The following is a 17,780-nucleotide window of genomic DNA, read 5'->3' as shown; positions in this document are numbered from 1 at the left end:
TGAAGGAGTCTCAAAGTGGCTTATATTCGCCTTCCCTTTCCTCTCCCCACAACAGACATCCTGTGAGGTGGGTGAGGCTGAGAGAGCCCTGATATCACTGCTCAGTCAGAACAGCCTTATCAATTCTGTGGCGAACCCAAGGTCACCCAGCAGGCTGCATGGGAGGGGGGGGGGGTGAAAAATCGAACCAGGAGTGCCAGATTAGAAGTCCGCACTCCTCACCACTACACCAAACTGGACACTGGCTTGTACCTGCCACAGTGTTTTCATAAAGCTAGCAGGGCTGTTGTACAATGTAATGATTCAGGAAGGCACTGTTATATAAATGGCACGTATTATCTGTTTCTTGTAATTAGGATCACGCTCTTATTACATTGTTCCCTACTCCTGATATTCCATTTCCTGCATTGTTTCTCACACTGTGTCTGATATCTTTTGGGTACTGTTTCTAATTTTGGAAATCAGAGTCGTGTTGCACTGTTTATTAGATGTCACACGCTATTTAACTGCAGTTTTGTACCATGTAATCCATTTTCAGTTTATCTGAGAAAATAGGCCTCATAAAGCAAATAAATAAATGAATAGCATTTGTGCAGATGGAAGGATCTCCATCCACAGACCACGGCTTTCCTGCCCTTTCCCACGGCAGCCCAAGGTGCAGAGAAAGGAGGAGGTGAGGAAGCTGCATACCGTGGGTGGAAATCCTTCTGTCTGTGGAAGCGCTCCAAGAGAACCAAGCCAATGGAATGCAGAAGAGCTGCACCTTGAGGTTTTGATACAATTAGTTATGTAATAATAATAATAATAATAATAATAATAATAATAATAATAATAATTGTAGTAGTATTTTATGAATTTATTAATTCTAATAATAATAGTTTTCTGTGAATTTAGGTAGCCTGTAAGTGGGTGGACAGAAGGGATTGTGTCCGTGCTTGGGTCTTGTGGCCCTTTTCTTGCATGCCCAGGGAAATGCTGACTGGCACTTCGGGGTCGGGAGGTGAATTTCCTCCAGGCAAGACTGACTGGAGATTCTGGGGTTTTTTTTGGGGGGGGGAGCATCATTTGGGCATGGAATTAGGGTCACTGTGGGTGGGCAGGTAGTTGGCATTTCCTGCATTCTGCAGGGGGTTAGACTTTCAACTCTCTGACTCTATGAGTCTAGTAGTAGTAATATTTAATTGCTATACTGCACCTTCCGACATGAGTTTGGGGTGGTTCACAACAATAAAACATTCAGTAAAATCAGTTACAATAATAAAATTACAGTAAAATACAATAAAACACATGTTAAGACCCCATCCCCATCCCCATCCCCTTTGTGCTACCCCTAACTGGAGATGACATCAAAATAGGATGAGCCAAGAAAGCGGATGGAGGCAGATGTGACCTCAGAGTGTCCTGGCCTCAACCACAAACCAGGTGGAAGAGTGCCATCTTGCAGGCCCTGTGGAACTTTGACAGCTCTGTCGGGGTCTGGATCTCAATAGGCAACTCATTCCACTAGGTTGGAAGCAGGGACTTTGCACTAAGGGCCTTCTCAGGGCTCTGGTCGATCCGAGGTGCATGTCCTTGGGGCCAGGGATCACCAGCACATTGGTGCTTGCTGAGCACCCTCTGGGGGAGAATATTCAAACTGGAACTTGTCATTTGCAAATGATCTTTAAAACACTGAAATTCTTATTAGTATTAAGTTTATCAAAAGAGGATACTGTATTTTTACATTTGTCACTGCATCAGTGACGGACATGAGCAGAGAATGACTGAGTCTGTTCATTCGGTATACCAGCTGATCAAACGCAAAGGTGAAATTTGTGTCGAGAACAAGGCCACTGATTTTCATATCCACATCCTGGGTCTCCTGGAGCAGGAGCATCATCGCATACAAAAAATAAAAGAAATAGGGAAATATGATGCTGCTGGACGGCATCAGCTTTACCATCACTTACTGTCAGGTTTTCCAGGTGTAATTGTCGTACGGTATAGTAGGATTTTATATCTTCTGCTATCAAGACGAGCTTCAAGTTTGTCTCCTCAAAGACCATTTCTTTATCTTCTTTCTGCGGCCAGTACTGTGCACATTTTATCTAGAGGTGAAATATAAGCAGAGAACAGACATATTCACAAGTTCTTTATTATTCACTATTAAAGAGAAGAGGAAGAAAAAGAGTTGGTGTTTATACCCTGCCCGAAGAAGTCTCAAAGCAGCTTACAATCGCTTTCCCTTCCTCTCCCCTAAACTGGTGCCCTGTTGGGCTGAGAGCGCTGTGACAGGGCTGTTTCTGTGAGGACGGCTCTAACAGGACTGCAACGTGCCCAAGGTCACCCAGGTGGCTGCATGTGGAGGGGAGGGGAATCAAGCCCGTCCGGCCAGATTAGAAGCTGCTGCTCCTAACCAGAACATAATTATCATTGATACCACATTGGTGGTGTAAAGTGCTGTCATGTCACAGATGATCCTAGTGGTCATTGGAAAAATATCATCTGCAAGAATAACAACCCCCCAATACTTCTGCACAAAGGAAATTTTTCCATTTCCCCTTTCCTGGGACTCTTCTAGGATTGCAAAACATGGTGATTTAAGCAAAATGGACCACTGCAGCAAGCCAGCAAAACAATCCTGATGACTGATGTGACTTAGGAAAACTGTTGGAAATGTAACAGGCACAAAACTTGTGGCAAAGGACAACTACAATTGAACTGACCATTTCACCGAATCCTCTCCTCCAAGAATCCCAGCCTTATGAGATCATTCCGATGCCATATGGGACAGCTTAAGAGGTTATGTTTTATTCTACTGAAAATTGGAACTAGCAGGCATTTCAATTACCTAACATCTTGACTGATCATAGTAATTTTCTCAGCAATAATTTCCTAGGAAATCCAGTGCTTGCATCATTAGAATGTATACATGGGATAAACTTTAGTCAGTCAACTGTACAAAGGAGGTATCTAGAGCCTCGAGGAGAAACCTAACTACAAAATCACAGAGTTAATAATATATATGAGAAAGTCTACAATTCTAACCACCAAATATGTGATCATTGGGAACGCCATCTCTGCCGAAATCAACTCCGTTTCTCTGGCTAGGATTATATCGCTGACACACCAAGAGGGAAATGTTATTTTTTAATATTATATTTTCAGTGTCTTATTGTCAAATGGGAGAAAAAGCAGAAACAAAGACGTGGGTTATTACATCGCTTTAATGACGGTTCTAAAGACATTATGAATCTGATGGTAAAGCTGGAGATCTTTCACAGAAGTGAAACCAGAGGGAATCACAAAGAGCCAACAGGCTGTGGGCTGCAAACACATTTTATGCAGAGATAATGATCGGACCCACGTGCTTCAGCCCGTTACAGAGGCTTACCAATGCCTTTCTTCCTTCAGCTCCCAAACAGCTGGACTCTGCTGAAAATAGCAAGAAATTATAATTTTCTGCCACCTCGTTTTTTAATTACAATTGTGCAGAGAACATTTCCCCCCCCTATGTTCAGTATTCACACCCGATGGCTCAGCAAATAAAGATTTGCCAAGTTTCCACTGAGTAACCCCCCCTCAACAGTTTCTCAAGAAGCACTAGAGCCTGCCCCCGGGGAACCTTAATAATTCTTTGCTTTGTTTGTGCTTACTGGCAGCAGAGAGCGGGTAAACGGGGGTGTGGATGGGAGAGGGAGGAATGGCTGAGCGTGTGGTTACTGTACTTCTCTCTTAGATTTGTTTCACTATCTATATTCATGTGAAACTGGAAACATCCATTCACAGCAAGCCAGCGATTGCTTCAGAAGAGTCTTCCAGGAGGAGAGAACCCTTTCATCCATAGTGCAATGAGCAGCTTTCACTCACTCCTTAGAGGAGGCCTGCTGACCAATACTTCCAAGAAATGCTAGGCTCGAGACAGGTCATTTACTGAAATGTATCAAGCAAGCATTATGGAAATGAAAACAAGAGACACGCAGACACGTCTGGCAAACACCTTTAAGGGCAAAAGCAAAGCTATTATTGACAGCCATACATCTAGCAGCAAAGGGGGACCTTCCCATGCAGATCAAAATTCTTGAGCAGGGGAGGGGGCATGCAGTAAAGGAACGACTGATGTCTGCATGTAAAAACATAGTGAAAAGACATCTGGTCAACATACTGGAATGCAGCATCTATGACTTATTGGACATGTTTCTGCAAACTTGCTAAGGTCCGGGTTTGCACAAAAATAATCTAAACTAGCGATCCCCAACCTGTGGGCCGCAGACCACATGTGGTCCTTCGACTAATTGGAGGTGGGCCCCGAAGGACGCCTTCTCCCCCCCCCCCCGGCCCTTTACTTCATCCCCCCCCAGCCCTTTACAACATACTTCATTGTTGTGGCATGTCTGTATCTTATTTTGAAGGGATGTTTAAACATTACCATAGCGATCAGAGAGCATTAGGGCAGTGGTTGAGAGTAGAGGAGTAAACTACCCCCCCCACCGGGCCTCAGTAAAAGGCGTTGAGTGGTCCACAGTGAGTGGTCCCCGGCGTTGAGTGGTCCCCGGTAATAAAAAGGTTGGGGACCACTGATCTAAACTACTGCTCATTTAACTCCCTATGCCCCACACAAAGCCTAAACAGGTTGGTGATCCCTGGCCCTGCCTGGCCTCGATTGGGGCAGGAACCTTTTTGGTCCTGGCTCCGACCGGGTGGAGCGAGCTCCCAGACAAGCAAAGGGCCCTGTGGGAGCTGTCATAGTTTCGCAGGGCCTCTAAAACAGAGCTCTTCCACCAGGCGTTTGGTTGAGGCCAGATGGTGGAACATCAACTGGGTCCCTCCTCTGAAACACCCCAAGAAGAGGTATTGGGTGGTGGATGTGGTCCTCGGAGCTAGCAGGAGGTGGGCAAGGGAGGAGGGGCTGTGGGATGGGATGGGCGGGTTCCAGATATTTTAACTCTTGTTATGTTGATGTGAACCGCCTCAAGCTGGCTGGCTCGGAATGGTTGTATAAAATACAAACATAAATAAATAAGCTGTAGAGAAACGGGGTAATGATTTCAGAAAGTAACTACTGATGTCTGCATGTAAAAACATAGTGAAAAGACACCTGGTCAACATACTGGAATGCAGGATCTATGACTTTTCCCCCCCAAAGGGATCGCTCATTAGGTGGGTAAGAGATGGTGGAAGATATGAAACGTTGGGCAGGTGGCCAACGGGAGACGAAAAGAGGCAGACATGAGGGGAGGAAGCAGAGACCAGTGGGAGGGAATGGGATTTCCCCTCCCCTGAGAGCCCTCGCAGGTCCTCCCTTTTGTTGTAGTCATCATAAACACCTCCTAATCATTGGGTAAACCTACTCAGTTTCACAATCGAAATGACAGGCGCACAGATGTACAAATGGAATACCAGTGACATTATCTACCTCAACTCTTGCCTAGGCTTTTTTATCTTTTACACATGCCCCAAAAACACATGTTCTCAACTGGTCATTTACTGCCTTATTTAATTTTGGACGGATTTTTTAAAACAAGTGCAGTCATTATTCCCCCCTCCCCCTCACAAAGCGAAGCTGCTTGATGACATCACGGGGGCAGCCAATCAACACGGAGCTCTACTCCAAAGAACCGCAGCTTTTTCATCACTTGGTTCAGGAAAAGAGTTAAGTCTATCTGAACTGGACCCAGCATGAATTCTTCCAGACTACTGTCACCGCTTGGTACATGCTATATCTGCCTTCTCCCACAGGTAAATGGAGCCGCTGCCATCTATGGCCCCACCCATTCTATTCATCATCCATTTATTTATCCTGGCCAGCCTGATTTCTGGGGATAATGATAAAAATGTATGTTCTATGGAGAAACTGTTGCTGCTAATGTTTAAGCTGTTTGCTACCTATTTTACATTTAAATTAAGCTTAAATCCAAAATTTTATTTGCTCACTTATTGTATTTTAGCTATAATTTTGTACACTGCCCTGAGACAGCTTGCTGGGATGAATAGACAGGCAGGCAGGCAGGCAGGCTGGCAGGCAGGCAGATAGAATGGTTTCTTAACTAGGAGTGGCCAATGGCCCTCCATCACCATGCCTTTCTCAACAATCTGCGGTAAGATTTTTTAAAAAGGCCCAAGGAAGTAATAGAGAATAGGGAAGTCCATATACAGGAATTCAAAAGGAAGTCACAACTGAACTAGAGCTAGCTAGCCAAGTCTCAGAAACCTCTGGTGATTTTGAAAGCTTTCTAGTTTAAGAGAGCCTTTAGCCAAATTGAAAGCTGAGCAGCTATGGCATGCTTGCCATAGAATCCCAATAAACGGCAGATCCTTTTTGGGGCACAGTTTCAGATGCACCCTTAGTGTGGGGGTCTTGGCCAGTTTTGCTGGGCCACACTGTTGTCTTACGTGACCTAGAACAGGGGTAGTCAACCTGTGGTCCTCCAGATGTTCATGGACTACAATTCCCATGAGCCCCCTGCCAGCAAACTCCATGAATGTCTGGAGGACCACAGGTTGACTACCCCTGACCTAGAACATTCTGTTTCGCTCTCCTTACTATTCAGGGAATTCAGATAAATGAGCGTCTCGGAATACAACAGAACATGGTTTTGGAAAAGAGGCCCTGAAGCAAGTTTTCAACCAGATCACGTTAAGGCCCAAGTGGTTAAAAAAAAAGTAGCAACAAGCCTTTTTAAAAGAAGAGAACCCTGGCCGAACCCTGCTTTCCTCTACCCAAAGGAGTCTCAAAGAGGCTTACAATCAGCTTCCCGACCTCTCCCCACCACAGGCAGCTTGTGAGGGAAGTTCTGAGAACGGCGGCTAGCTTAAGGTCACTCAGCAGACTGCTTGTGAGGGAAGAGTGGGGAATCAAAGTATGTTGCTCTTAACCACTACGCCACACTGGTTCCCAAAACCAAACCCTGTGAAAAATCAATGACCCACTGCAGGTCGGATGGGCTTCCCTGGTAAAAACGTAGAAGATTTCTTTAGTGCAAGACTCCCCCACACCATGCCTAGTGCTCCTGGGTACAAACTGTGGCTCTTCAGATGTCCATGGACTACAATTCCCACATGCTGGCAAGGAATCATGGGAATTGTAGTCTAGGAAGATCTGAAGAGCCACAGTTTGGCTGCCCATGCTATAAAGAAGAATATATGCTTTTCAGAGGCAACTGAGAGAGGGAGACAATTCCACACTAAAACATGATATTTCGATTTCCCCCTTAGGTTCCCAAGGTCAGACGTCCAGTCAATAGTGTTCTATGCACGCCATTTTTGACAGTATAAAGGGGATGTCAAAGCAAGGACATGCATTTTAGAACTGGCAGAAAAGCACAAAGCCTCAGTGCCACAAACACCTCTTTGCTGACTGAAAAAGAACAATATCAAATTCTGTTTATGTCGCATACATGTTTGCCATGCAAACTGAGGCATAGAGGGCCTTTTGAAAGGAAACAGAGACAAGAGCAAAAAAGTCAACAGCTGCATTTGCCCCATGTCTGGCCACCAAAGCCTGCATTACGGGGATTTCTAGAAGCTAGGACATAACTTTTTTTTAATCACAAAGACTGACTTTTAATAAGAAAGTTGAAGGACTAAAAAGGAATGAAGGGTCCGTGGCCCGCCCTTCATGCCCCCTTATGCAGCCTGGCAACCACTGACCCTTAATAAACTGGTGCCTGAACATTACTGTTAAAAAACAAAACTGAATATGGCTTCTGCCCTCAGTGATCTCAGTCAGACTGAAAGAAAATAATGAATACATCTGGGTTGCTGACCTTTAAATCCAGCCAATCGGAACAGACTAAATTTGGCGTATAAAAATCTTCATTTAAGAAGCCAAGCAGGCAAACATGGATTAAAAGAAACCTCTAGAAATGCCCACCATTGCATGCATAGTTCACACCTTTACAAGAGTACCTCCTCCTGCCCCCCCCCCCCCCCAGAATCACTGGAAATGAAGGGGAGTTATGCATAAAATAGTCATGTAATTTAGCCCCTTTTAGCTTTAATGCTCTACTGCTCATCTATGAACTAACTAAAAACCAGGATGGAATGGGATGAAGCCCAAGAAAATATGTTCAGTCGAGCTGTATCCAAATGCTGACAAAGCAGAGAAGTTAAGTAAATAATATTTCTCAACTGGTACTCACAGCTGTACTGAACTTGGATTTTGAGAGCTGGGCACGTTATTTTTGAGATTTTGAAAGCTTGCCATCTTATTCCCACACAACTTAACCAAAATGTATTCAATTTTTTTTTCTTAGCCTTTGGCAGACACATTACTGAATAGAAATTCTTAAAATTTCTTGAGGATTATATTTGCAAGAATTTAAAAAAACATACATATCCACAGAACATACATAAAATACTTACTGATCCCTTTTCCACCACTCTGTTGAGCATGACAACACCATGGCTTTTCTGTTCCCAAACCATCTCCCAAAAGTGACCACAAGTATTCGGCAGAGGACCCTGCAAAGATAGAGAACCTTCAAGAATAAGCAGTATTTATTGTGGCAAACAAGTTCACATTGTAGCCTAGCAACAGTTCTTTAGCCCTAAACTCAAACACAGTTGGCGGCTTCAGTGTTTAGGTATATGAAGCGCAGCATACTTTAAGTGGTTATTTTTCTCTCTACTGCCATCTTCCCAAACATGAACGCCTTACCATGCATGCATTTTACAATTTCTATGCAAACACATAAGAAGCTGAAGGTCTTTATCTACCAGAAGGGGAAATGAGAAAGACTAGTTCTAAGAAAAGTTGCCCTCAAAAAAGTCTTATGTTGCTTTACGAAATGAATTTAAGACCATAGTCCAGTCAGTGGGCACTTGTGAACTACAGAGAAGGGGGACTTCAGAATGAACGCCTAGGAAGTTTAGTCATCTTGAGCATCTCATGAAAAAAGTCTTGGCATCACACTGGTATGGAAGGTCAGGAACAGTTTGCTGTTCCTGCTAGATGTTTACCCTATCCACTTTCAAAGTAGTCTGTCTGTTAGGTCAAAGGTTCTTCCTTTCCCACCAGTCTCTCACAGATCAATCCATAATGCCCGGGGTATTAAAATGTATCTTTAAAAAAAAATGCCCAGGATTTAAACATTACCCAGAGAAGGGGTCGCTCCCACAAGGCGTGCGAGTGCGATGACTTGACCCTTGGAAAAAAAGCATGGAGGTCTGCTGAGTGGCCGAATGTCAATTCCATTAGACCACAACTGATGCTTAATATCAACCGTATGTATGCTTTATCCTCTCGCAGTTAAAATAAATAATCCAGAATAGCTTTTGCCAGGAAACTGGAGCCAGAGGGACTTGAACGGCCAAGGCTGAACTTAAAACCAACACTTCTGCAACTGGGGGAAGACAGAAAGCCAAGCACCGAACTTTTTAGGCCCTTAACTTCCATTTTACTGGGGATGGATGCATGACTCATTCTCGACATCACAACACTTCCAGTGTGATGAGCTAAGCAACTGTAGTGCCTTTGCTTGGCTTCTGCTGATACCATGTTGGTGTTCCAACCGTTCATCTGACTTAATGCTCAGCCACCCCATCTGCGACCCTGTGAAGTCTGACATAGAGATGAAAAGATTTTCCCCAGCTCCTCCTTTTCGCTCCTGAGGAGTCACTCCATCAAACTGCAAGGATTGTTGCAGAGAAGAGCCAAGGAATAAAGTGAACGTTTCCCTGAAAATCTAATGAAAACCTCAATGTGTGTTTCTTGTGATCCCAGAACTGCAGAAACACATGCACAGAGGTTTCCCTCCCCCTGCAAAAAAAGGGGGAGGGTTCACACTTGGTAAATACAGAAAAACTTAAATGTGTTGCCACTGATTTCCAAAGAGTGTGCGTTGTCATTGATTCCTAAATTGCAAGATCCAAACAGCATGCAAACTAGTCACTTAATAATCCCCAATGTGTAAGGTCTCTTGAAATGCAGGAGAGGCCATGACACAGTGGTAGAGCATGTGCTTGGCATGCAGAAAATCACAGGTTCAATCCCGGTTAAAAGGACCAGGCAATAGGTGACCTTGGCTTGAGTCCTTGAAGAGCTGCTGCCAGTCCAACTAGACAGTACTTAATGGACCAATGGTCTGATTTAGCATAAGGCAGTTTCATGTGTCTTCATAAGAAAACAGGGTGGGGAACACAAACACAGGTCAGGCTGCTAAGAGGTCTTGTGCATTTGGTTTCAGCTCAACAAATATGCACTAGGAGGGGCACTCAGATTCGGCTGCAAACTCCAGACAAGATATTGTGATCATATCTAGTCTGAAAAATATTAAATTTAATAACAGCACCAAACATCAGATATCATAGCCAACAATGGTTCTACTGTGTGCGTTTTAAAATCTACTCTTTTATAGATGTTTCTGCAAATTCAAGGGAAGCTCCAGGATTCTAGAACAATCTTAATATTAAAAATGGAGAGCATTAAGGATGTAGCAATTTAAAATGACAGAGCTGTCATGAGATTTCCTAGGTCCAGGAAACCCCAGATAACCTCATCTATTCTAGACGACTAAAAATGGTAGCCAAGATCTCATTAGATAGGAGTTCAGCATAGGAGAGACAGGGCTTTGAGACTGTAAGGAGAAAGTGGCAACATAACCTCCCTAGTGGGGTGAGACAAAAGGGTGGGGGGACACGGGAGCCGGCAAATGGGGGAGAACTGAGTCACATGGGGTGGCTCAGTGGGAGGACATGGGATTTCCTCTTGCAGGTCCCATTTTTATCTTCTAAAGGAAGTCCAAGTGAATTTTTTTGAACATTCATCTTTGAGTAGAGCTCCTGAGCTCTGTAGACCTTAATTACATCATTTTTGTATAGCAAGCCTCCAGTTTTTTATATTTAACAGCTATCAGCATTATCCATGCAGCATGCATGAATCAGAACAGTCTTACTCTTAAAGAGGACTGCACTGTAAATTATGAAGCAAGAGCAAAGGAACATTTCTTATTTTTGTGTTTCTAGTTTAATGCTACAATTCATAGGCCTGTAAATCAGGTTCAGAGTGTCTTGTGTAAGGTCACCTGGTAAGAATGCCAGTCCCCAGGAAGGATTGGGGATCCCCTGGAATTACACATCACCTCCAGACCAAAGAAATCAGTTCCCTTGGAGAAAATGGCTACTTTGGAGGCCATTAAGATCTTTCTCCAAATCCCGTCCACTCCCAGCTCCATCCCTGAGGTCTCCATTCCCAGACCTGGCAATCCTGTCACCTGTTGAACTTTAGTGAAATTGAACCACTGCTTTCTCCCTTATGAACCCACATGACTACTATGGTCACCTTTGGTGGTCCAGCTTTGGGTGCTCCTGGCATCTGAGATTAAGAGGGTTGCAAACCAGAAAAAGGCCTTCTTAGTTGTAGCACCAAAACTATGGAACTCTCTTCCCAGGGAGATTTCTGTGACCCCTTTGGTTGCCATTTTGCACTAGTAGATGAAATACTTTTTTGTCCCATCTGGCATTTCCTCAGTGATCCCTCCTTCCTGACCGATGTTTTAATTGTTGTTCTTATCTTTGTACTTTAAATCTAGTTTTAATAGCTTTGATGATCTGTGATATTTGGAGGGGTAAAATATTTTAAAAATATTTTATTAAGCACGTTTTAATTGGTTAGCCACCTTTGTGGCCTCTTGTGAGGCTAGAAAGGTGGAATATAAATCTTGTAAAATTAAAAACAATACATTTAACAGAGGAGAGATCTGAACCAGGTACCCCATAATCACAAGTCACTTTCCAAACCACTAAGCTATGCTATTCCTGTGTCTAAGGATTCTACTAAAAGGAAATCGCTTTGGAAAAAGAAGGTTGCTGAACTGACCAAAACAGTGACCATCATCAGCGGGAAAGTGGGGGCAGCATAACATCCTGGATTGTGCTGACCGAAAGTAAGCAGACTTGATCCTCAAAGACATGGAGGCAGCACTGCTTAATAGAAAGGTGGTTTATAAATAACATTCTTCCAAGACGTTGAAATTCATACTCCATGTCAGAAACCACCCCAGGTCCAGCCCACTGCATCATTTACGGATCTTCTTTCATAGCCGCTTCCCCCTCTATTTTATTAATTACCCGCAAGCCCTGTTCTTTATCCATGAGCTCTGGTGGCAACTCTCCATCTGTACAAAATCCCCAACAATCCATAATTTACCTAGTAGTTCCACATTTATTCCTTACTTTAGCCCATTCCTTTGATTCGGCTAACATAATCTCTTAGCTAAGTTAATGATATTAATGCTTCAGTTGGGCAAGGTGCATATACATTTATGCCGTCTACCCATTATGTGTTTCCAGGTAATTAGCCCGTTAACACTTCAATGAAGGTACCAAGTACTAGCAGGTATAAAGGCATTTCCTACAGGATCAAAATAGTGGACTGTGCAGGGGTAGTCAACCTGTGGTCCTCCAGATGTCCATGGACTACAATTCCCATGAGCCCCTGCCAGCATTCGCTGGCAGGGGCTCATAGGAATTGTAGTCCATGGACATCTGGAGGACCACAGGAAAGAAGTCTATCGGGTCCTTCTTCTTGTTCTATTTTAAAATTATAGGCTAATCAGCTCCAAAACTGAAAAGAAAAGGAAAGAAAGGAGAGTGAATTGAACTTCTCTTCTTCCTCCTCCCTCCCCCCACCACACTATTACCTGTGTAAGGATGTAGCTCCTGTGTGCCTCTTCCATTGTTATCAAACTAGCATTGATATAATCATTATCATCTTGCTGCAGCTTAATTCGACTGTGGTCAACTATAGAACGGACAATCAGAAAACACAGTTGAGCACTCATGCAATAAGACATTCATTTCATACCACCGACCAACTGACTCATGAACCATGACTATAACATCTTTCATTTTCAAATAACCAAGTACAAAACAGCATTCATTAGATAGGGTTCTGGATGAGTTGGAGTGTACGCTACTCCCCTATCTTTTCCTCTTCACCTCTTTAATAATTGGGGGAGGGATGGGATTTTTAGCCGTCATGTTAGTAGTTTGATGTAGTTAGTAGTTAAAGCAATAGTTTCTTTTGCATTCTGGGTAAACTTAAGGCAGCTCTATGTCAAACTAGAATTACATATGCCTTGCAACCACAGTGCATTTTTTAATTTTAAAAAGTCACGTTTTTCAGGAGGCCGGAATACCAACAACTGAAATTGAATCTCTTCTCTGACATTGTCATATCGTCTATCAAGTTAACGTGCCTACCCAGTTATCATCAATACCCAAAACCACTTTGACAGTAACTCCACTCCATTTTTAAACATCTGAAGTTTGCCCTATTTAGCCTACCCAGATATAGAAGAATCCCCCACATTTTACAGGAAAACCAAACTGACTGGAAGCCGTATCATCTAAAACAAACAAAAATCAATGGTGGTTACCACAAAAAGAACCCCTAAAACTGATCAGTAAGCAAAATTATGTGCAACATTACAGCTTCTATTGAGTTTTCCTGGAAGACTCAACTGATTTTTAGTCTATTAAGTGATTGTAGAGGTTTTCCAGTATATGAAGATACTGTATCTTCAGTTTTAATTTAGACAGGAGACAACCTCCCCCTTTTAACCTTTTGTGAGATGCAGGTGGTCATGACTATACACCTGGAGAGGAAGAAGCTGTGAAAACTGTTTCATGACTCGCTTTACAGCACAAAGGAGTAGACAAAGCACAAAGGAGTAGGACTTGCAAAACAAGGATTTGACACCACAGCTTCTTGCAACCTTACTTATTAGAATAACAAAATCAGAGTCCTGTAGCACCTTTAAGACCAACAAAGATTTATTCAAGGCGTGCTCGGGGGTCGCATAACTAGTTAGCATGCCAGAGTCTTGTTCATTATCGGAATTACACGGGAAACTTCACCCGGCTCGGGTACAGAAAGGATTGACAGACTGATAGCTCTTTCTCGATTCTGTGGGTGGTGGTGCATGGCCATTCTAAGTTGGTGGAGCGATTTGTCTGGTTAATTCCGATAACGAACGGGACTCAGGCATGCTAACTAGTTATGCGACCCCCGAGCACACCTTGAATAAATCTTTGTTGGTCTTAAAGGTGCTACTGGACTCTGATTTTATTGTGCTACTTCAGACCAACACAGCTACCCACTTGAATCTTACTTATTAGAGTGGTTCTGACGATAAAGTGAGATGCATGCAACACTATGCTCCTTGTAGAAGGGGAAGGGTGCAAACATGAAACACAGAGATATCAAAAGTAGGCACCAATAGGAATGCCAGGTAACCATGATTTGCATTTTGAACTGGCCACAAGATTATTATTTTTTAAAGAAAAGCAGAGCTCATTCCTGCTTAGAAACTTTATGTATGTGAAGAGACAGAGTTTAATAAGGGGTAAAGCCATCCAACAAGCTCGAGTTGCAAAACAATGAACTCGCTAGACTCAGCTACCTTTGCTTATAATATATTATAAATAATAATAAACGGTATATTTCTTCCCCGCCCTTCCCACAAGGCTCAGGGCGGGTAATGTATTTCTACATCGTATAAACACCCAACCACAAAAGTTGGTCACCTAACAAATCAATTCAGCTAATCACCAAAAATCTGTCATTGCAGCCTATCCTGGAATTGTTCTAACTCACAGGATTTTTTGGGAACATTTGGGGAACAAGTCTCAAAGTTATAGCCATGTTAGGATGTTGCAACATATACAAGAAGGCTAAAGGTGCCTTGAAGACAATACTGTTTTCATAATCTAAAGCCCTCTTTCCCATTGCTTTAGGATGCTCTGGGCTGATCCTGCGTAGAGCAGGGAGTTGGACTAGATGGCCTGTATGGCCCCTTCCAACTCTATGATTCTATGATTCTATGAAATGGCTGACAGAATTATTCAGGTCCAGGAAAACCGTCACAAAACAGGTAAATGAGATAGCAGCAGGCGTTCCAGTAAGATGCAAGTTTTTCAACTTAAGCTTAACTCATTTACAGTAGCTTATCAACACGTCAACAGCCTCTTGTGGAGCAGAGTGGTAAGACAGCCGTCTGAAAGCTTTGCCCATGAGGCTGGGAGTTCGATCCCAGCAGCCGGCTCAAGGTTGACTCAGCCTTCCATCCTTCCGAGGTCGGTAAAATGAGTACCCAGCTTGCTGGGGGGTAAACGGTAATGACTGGGGAAGGCACTGGCAAACCACCCCGTATTGAGTCTGCCATGAAAACGCTGGAGGGCGTCACCCCAAGGGTCAGACATGACTCGGTGCTTGCACAGGGGATACCTTTACCTTTACCTATCAACACATCGGCCTTTCTCTGTCCCCCAACAACTCGAACACAGAAGAACACTGTTCTTTGCAAGCTGCTTCTCCAGAAAAGGTGTCTTAAAAAGTCTTCCAAAACTACTAAGAAATCAGCACAAGCCAACTGTTGAGTCTGTTCTAGCCAATGCAATGGAAGATCTCCATGTCTTATTCTCTGCCTAAAAGTGTCTGGTTAAATTAGTGATGTTGAGTAAAATCATTTGGCAGGGCCTTGCTGACACAAATGTCTCATTCACCTAACCAAATTCTTGTACTGACAGCTTAAAACTGGGCCAAGCCATGGCACACTGCTGGAGTTCAAGACCTGAACACCTACTATGGCATGCTAGAGTTGCAAGCCTCCCTTTTTGTTAACACACACGTAAAAAAAGCTTTATTTGCTAACAACCATGTTATGAAAACTGTAACCTTAAAAGAGGTTATCAACCTATTAGGAATAAATTATACTTACAAGGGCTGACATCTCTGTACCTGTTGCGATTTTTGTTTTTGGGAAGTTTGGCTACTTTGCAGGGGAAGTCACCGGCTTTATGCCTTATGTCCTAGAAAAAGAAAGATCATTCGTCAAAGGAGCCAGAGTTCAGTGCATTTGTGTTCTGCTTTGTTTTGTTCGTTCATAACAACCAATGGAAATAAATGGACTAATTATGGGATTTGTTCTACACAGTCAAGTAGCCTTTATTGGCTTAAAGGAATTTGTTTTACCTTGGAAAGGGCACAAAATATCCGTTAAGAGCAAACACTTTATTCATTTATTTTAGATTAAATCTACTAAGGATTGCTTCTGGGTGACACAGGAGAATATTACAGGCTGCATATACTGTCCATACAAAATGGGCCAGGGCAGTAAGCATTGTGTGCTGAGACCATGTTGTCCACTTTGATGTGATACACAATCCCAAGTATTCTTTCACTGTCAAAACAAACTAGATCCAAGCTGGTACATTTTTATTGCAAAAAAAAATGCACTAAATAAAAGTAGGACAGTTAAACGGGGATATCTGGAGCAACACATTTGTTCATCGATATTCAGCACACCACCACTGCATAAATACATATTAATAGCTAAAGGCAGCACATGTCTGGTTGCGATAAGAAGCCAAGTTTTCCCTTGAGTCATCACCAAGCTGTTCTGGCGCTGCAGATTTAAAGAGGACACTTCGTACTCAACGCGTGTTTGATACTGAGACACGAACACCGGCTCAGATCTTTCACAAACGGAGCTCTCCGACTTTGGTTCCACTTGCTTACCTCTTCTTCATCTAACAAATCATTCACTACTTCACAGAAGTAAAATATAAAGCAAGTCAAGCAGGAGAAGGGTACAAAAAGTGTGCAGCCTGAGAAAATACAGAAACCTTGTGTACAACTGAGAAAAAGGAAGGAAGGAAGGAAGGAAGGAAGGAAGGAAGGAAGGAAGGAAGGAAGGAAGGAAGGAAGGAAGGAAGGAAGGAAGGAAGGAAGGAAGGAAGGACAGAGAGAGAGAGACAGACAGACAGACAGCAAGCAAGCAAGCAAGAGGGAGGGAGGAGAGAGAGAGAGCGAGACAGACAGACAGACAGACAGACAGACAGACAGACAGACAGACAGACAGACAGACAGACAGACAGAAAGAAAGAAAGAAAGAAAGAAAGAAAGAAAGAAAGAAAGAAAGAAAGAAAGAAAGAAAGAAAGAAAGAAAGAAAGAAAGAAGCTGCAGAGTTGCCACTCCAGGTGCTGCCCCAGAGTCAGCTGTTATAAGGAAATTGAAGAAATCCCAGGACAGGGATTTTGCTTCTGCAGAATGAACAGTCAAGCTCAGCTTGAAAAAAATACCACCTAACAAAATTAAACAATATGCTGGGCCAAATGCATCATTTTCCACCAGGAATGGACTAAAGCCACTTTTTATTTATTTTAACTAAATATAAAAAAGGCTTTACATGGGTACCATGCAAAGCCTACTTTGTTTTCCCTCGTCTCTTCAGACATAATAGAGACAGAGTGCCAAATCCCAGTCAAAGTGATTTTCATGGAAAACACACCATGTCAAGAACTGAGCTAGAAAATGGCCTGGCAAGCCGTTTGAATTTACACTGCGGCTTGCGTTATAAAATTCTCTTAAAAGATCATCCAGTCAGGCCCCCGAAAAAGACGAGGGCAGATCTACTTCTCAAATCCTGTACAGACTTCCCTAATTCCTATGCAGACCTCCCCAGCCACGGGTTCCCGCTTTCACTTCAACTAGTTCTTCAGTTCTATCTGTACTGCCACGTAAGAGAGGAAGAAATGACTGGTGTTCCTCTTATACCAGCCTCCAATACCTCCACAAAAAGGGGATTCGACTATAACCTTGTGGCCGACAGGCAGCCAAGAAACAGAATATCACAAACTGCAGTGAGTTTTCTGAAACATCGGTTCAAGATCTCCAGAGTCCTAATACCCTTGCATTTCCGTCTCATGCCAATGTTTTTAAAAGCCTCATCTCTGCAATAAGAAAGGTGGCATCTTTAACTTTGCTCTATCAAGGAACAGAAATCTCGAACGACAG

At 43.1% G+C, this 17,780-nt stretch overlaps 1 protein-coding gene across 2 annotated transcripts in view; it reads right to left on the bottom strand.

Annotated features, from left to right (window-relative positions):
- Window positions 1–17,780, bottom strand: part of PTPN1 (protein tyrosine phosphatase non-receptor type 1) — a 90,265-nt gene that overhangs the window by 14,403 nt on the left and 58,082 nt on the right. Inside the window, exons 2-5 of one of the 2 annotated variants that reach the window (XM_077335605.1) lie at window positions 15,702–15,792; window positions 12,621–12,721; window positions 8,344–8,442; window positions 1,950–2,087 (exon numbers count right to left, since the gene is read on the bottom strand). In XM_077335605.1, the coding sequence (XP_077191720.1) occupies window positions 1,950–2,087; window positions 8,344–8,442; window positions 12,621–12,721; window positions 15,702–15,792 (429 nt within the window). Of the gene's footprint in view, window positions 1–1,949; window positions 2,088–8,343; window positions 8,443–11,797; window positions 11,902–12,620; window positions 12,722–15,701; window positions 15,793–17,780 lie in introns of those variants that run through there. The other variant, XM_077335606.1, reaches the window with a different exon arrangement.

Source organism: Paroedura picta, chromosome 4, assembly GCF_049243985.1.
Source record: "Paroedura picta isolate Pp20150507F chromosome 4, Ppicta_v3.0, whole genome shotgun sequence".
In the NCBI taxonomy this organism is placed as follows: domain Eukaryota; kingdom Metazoa; phylum Chordata; class Lepidosauria; order Squamata; family Gekkonidae; genus Paroedura; species Paroedura picta.
This window is presented reverse-complemented; position numbering and strand designations above follow the sequence as displayed.